At 37.1% G+C, this 2,665-nt stretch overlaps 1 protein-coding gene across 1 annotated transcript; it reads right to left on the bottom strand.

Moving 5' to 3' along the window:
- Positions 1-940: 940 nt before the first annotated feature.
- Positions 941-1,864, bottom strand: LOC148121072 (olfactory receptor 4A5-like). The gene has a single exon (XM_087908723.1). It carries the CDS (start codon positions 1,862-1,864, stop codon positions 941-943), a length of 924 nt encoding a protein of 307 aa, XP_087764849.1.
- Between the last annotated feature and the right edge of the window lie 801 nt (positions 1,865-2,665).

The following is a 2,665-nucleotide window of genomic DNA, read 5'->3' as shown; positions in this document are numbered from 1 at the left end:
ATCACATTTTTTTATAAATGGAATAGCTCCATAGAAGAGGAGTTGGAGAGATTATAAAAGTCAGAGATAGTAGATGAATTAATGGGCAATGATTTCCAGACAATGTTGCTTGTATGGATTCATAGAGACTGACAGCATGCACATTACCTATACAGATTCAAGTTACACAATACTACACTACTGGAAAGAGAAAGTAGAAACCAAGTCCCATACCTAACCAAGAGGCTACCTATAATTGATACCTACTGAGGGGAAACAACAATATGTCACCAGGTGTATTTACTGCACTCCAGCACAAACCTAATGCCTAAGAGTAGTTGGCCAACAGAAAATTAACTCCATGGATTTGGTTTGGTTAGTTTTGCTTCGTGTGTGTGTGTGTGTGTGTGTGTGTGTGTGTGTGTGTGTGTGCATGTGTGTGTCTATTTGTTGTGGTGGTCTTTCAAATTGTATCAATTGCCATTTTTATCTTTGTTTTTTGCTTCTTTGTTTTTGTTTTTACATTTTTATGTTTACTTTTGGGAGGTCTAGAGGGAAAAGTACAGAGAAAGAGAGAGCCAATATGAGAACATGAAGTTGGTTGAGAAGCAAAGGGAGAAGATTCCGGAAAAGACAGGGGAGAAGAAAAAAATGATTAAATATTGTGTAGGAAAAATTTTAAGGCAGATTATTTATTGAAAATTTGACATGAACTACAATAAACAGCTCATCAAAAATGTTAAAATAGATAGCATAGAAAATGAATGATACAACAAGCAACTACAGTATTTATTTTGTAAAAGTCACAACAATGAGCAATATTTACAAAGGACACAATTTTGGTAGTTTCACAATGGCAATGGATATTGTGAATGTTCAAGATGTAAACACATACTACTAGAATTCATTCATGATTGTTGCCTAGTGTTTAGAAATATAAGCATCAAGAAGAAGGTCTTATTCAATTGGGACTTAATAAATTTTGCAGGAGTTTTTCCACAGAATTTTTCATCTCTGAGTTTCTCAAAGTATATATTAAAGGATTCAACATGGGAGTGACAATTGTATAAAAGACAGTAATGGCCTTATCAACAGGAAATCTAGAAACAGGTCTAACATACATGAAAATACAGGGAATAAAAAAGAGGAAAACCACAGTGATATGGGAGCTGCAGGTAGACAGGGCTTTACGCTTTCCTTCCTGACTGTGAGTCTTGAGAGATCTTAGGATGATTCCATAGGAGAATAGGAGGAGGATAAAGATCACTATACACATGGCCCCATTATTACCAATGACAGAGAGGCCAATGAAGTAGGTGTCAGTACATGCAAGTAACAATAGTGGGTATATGTCACAGGCAAAGTGGTCAATGATATTGGGACCACAGAAAGGAAGTTTATACACAGCAAGAACTTGAAACAAAGCATGCACAAACCCTCCTGCCCAGGCCATCACTAAGAAAAGGATACATACCCGTCGATTCATGACAATCAAATAATGCAGGGGCTTACAGATAGCCACGTAGCGATCATAGGCCATTGCTACCAGAATGACAATATCAACACCACCAAATAAATGCTCTATAAAGAGCTGGCTTATGCATGCTGTGAAGGAGATGGTCTTCTTATCACGGAGCAAGTCTACAATCAACTTGGGTGAGATGGCAGTGGAATAAACAGCATCCATGAGTGACAGAGAGGCAAGGAAGAAGTACATTGGGGAGCCCAAGGAGGGACTGATAATCACTGTTGCCACAATGAGCAGGTTTCCCACCATTGTCACAAGGTAGATGAGTGAAAACATAACAAACAATATTTTCTGCCCCACAGGATCCTGAGTGAAGCCCAGCAGGACAAATTCAGTGACATTGTTGTTCTGGCCCATTTATTCTTCTATCAGGTTTGTTCCAGAGAAGGAACTCAGCAGAACAGGGCCTGCCACAAACTGTGAACAAGGCTATGAACCCATTCTGTTATAATACAGTAGTGAGCAGTAATAGGCATTTAACAAATATCTACTGAAGTTCCTCTTGAAAAAAGTTCCATAACTTTCTCTCAATAAATCTCTAAGTCCTAGGTAAAAATTTATACAGAGGTATCTCTGTCCCCCAAACTTTTAAATGTAGTTATTTAAAGCACATTACACCTTGCCATTGATAACAGCAGAGTAAAACTCTCTCCTTTAAGAAACTTAAGAAATGATTGTGGCATTAAACTAAAATACATCTACTAGCTATAAAGAGCAAGGTTGAGCTGGTGATATCTGTGGAGAATATTTTAAAACATGGATTTGTGTAATGCCCACAGTAACATTGGTCCTCCAAGATGCGTGCCAGTAGGCATACAAACTACACCTCACAAGATAAGTTTAGTCATCATACACATCTCATTCAATCTAGAAATTAAGTAGATTTTAATGTGTACCAAATATCTCAAATATTATTGAGCACATCATTACCAGAAGTAATTAGTTCATCTGACTCTGATCTATTTTAGTAGTTACAGTTGCATGTGATGCTTGTTTATCGTAATCAGTAACACAATTACATCCACCAGCAGGTTTTTGACAAAGATTTTTACTTTACTTTAACTAACCATTGCTCTTACCATGTCCTGAAACAGCAGACCATTTTTGTTTTTCCAGAAAAACAAAATCCAGAAAAATGCCTGGATCTCCAAAAGCTGA

This window comes from Myodes glareolus, chromosome 8 (genome assembly GCF_982192425.1).
Source record: "Myodes glareolus chromosome 8, mMyoGla1.1, whole genome shotgun sequence".
In the NCBI taxonomy this organism is placed as follows: Eukaryota; Metazoa; Chordata; class Mammalia; order Rodentia; family Cricetidae; genus Myodes; species Myodes glareolus.
The sequence above is the reverse complement of the archived record's forward strand: the minus strand, read 5'-3'. Positions and strand labels throughout refer to the sequence as shown.

Coding starts and splice junctions, on each gene's coding strand:
- LOC148121072 (XM_087908723.1), bottom strand. CDS start 1,864: ATGGGCCAGAACAACAATGTCACTGAATTTGTCCTGCTGGGCTTCACT.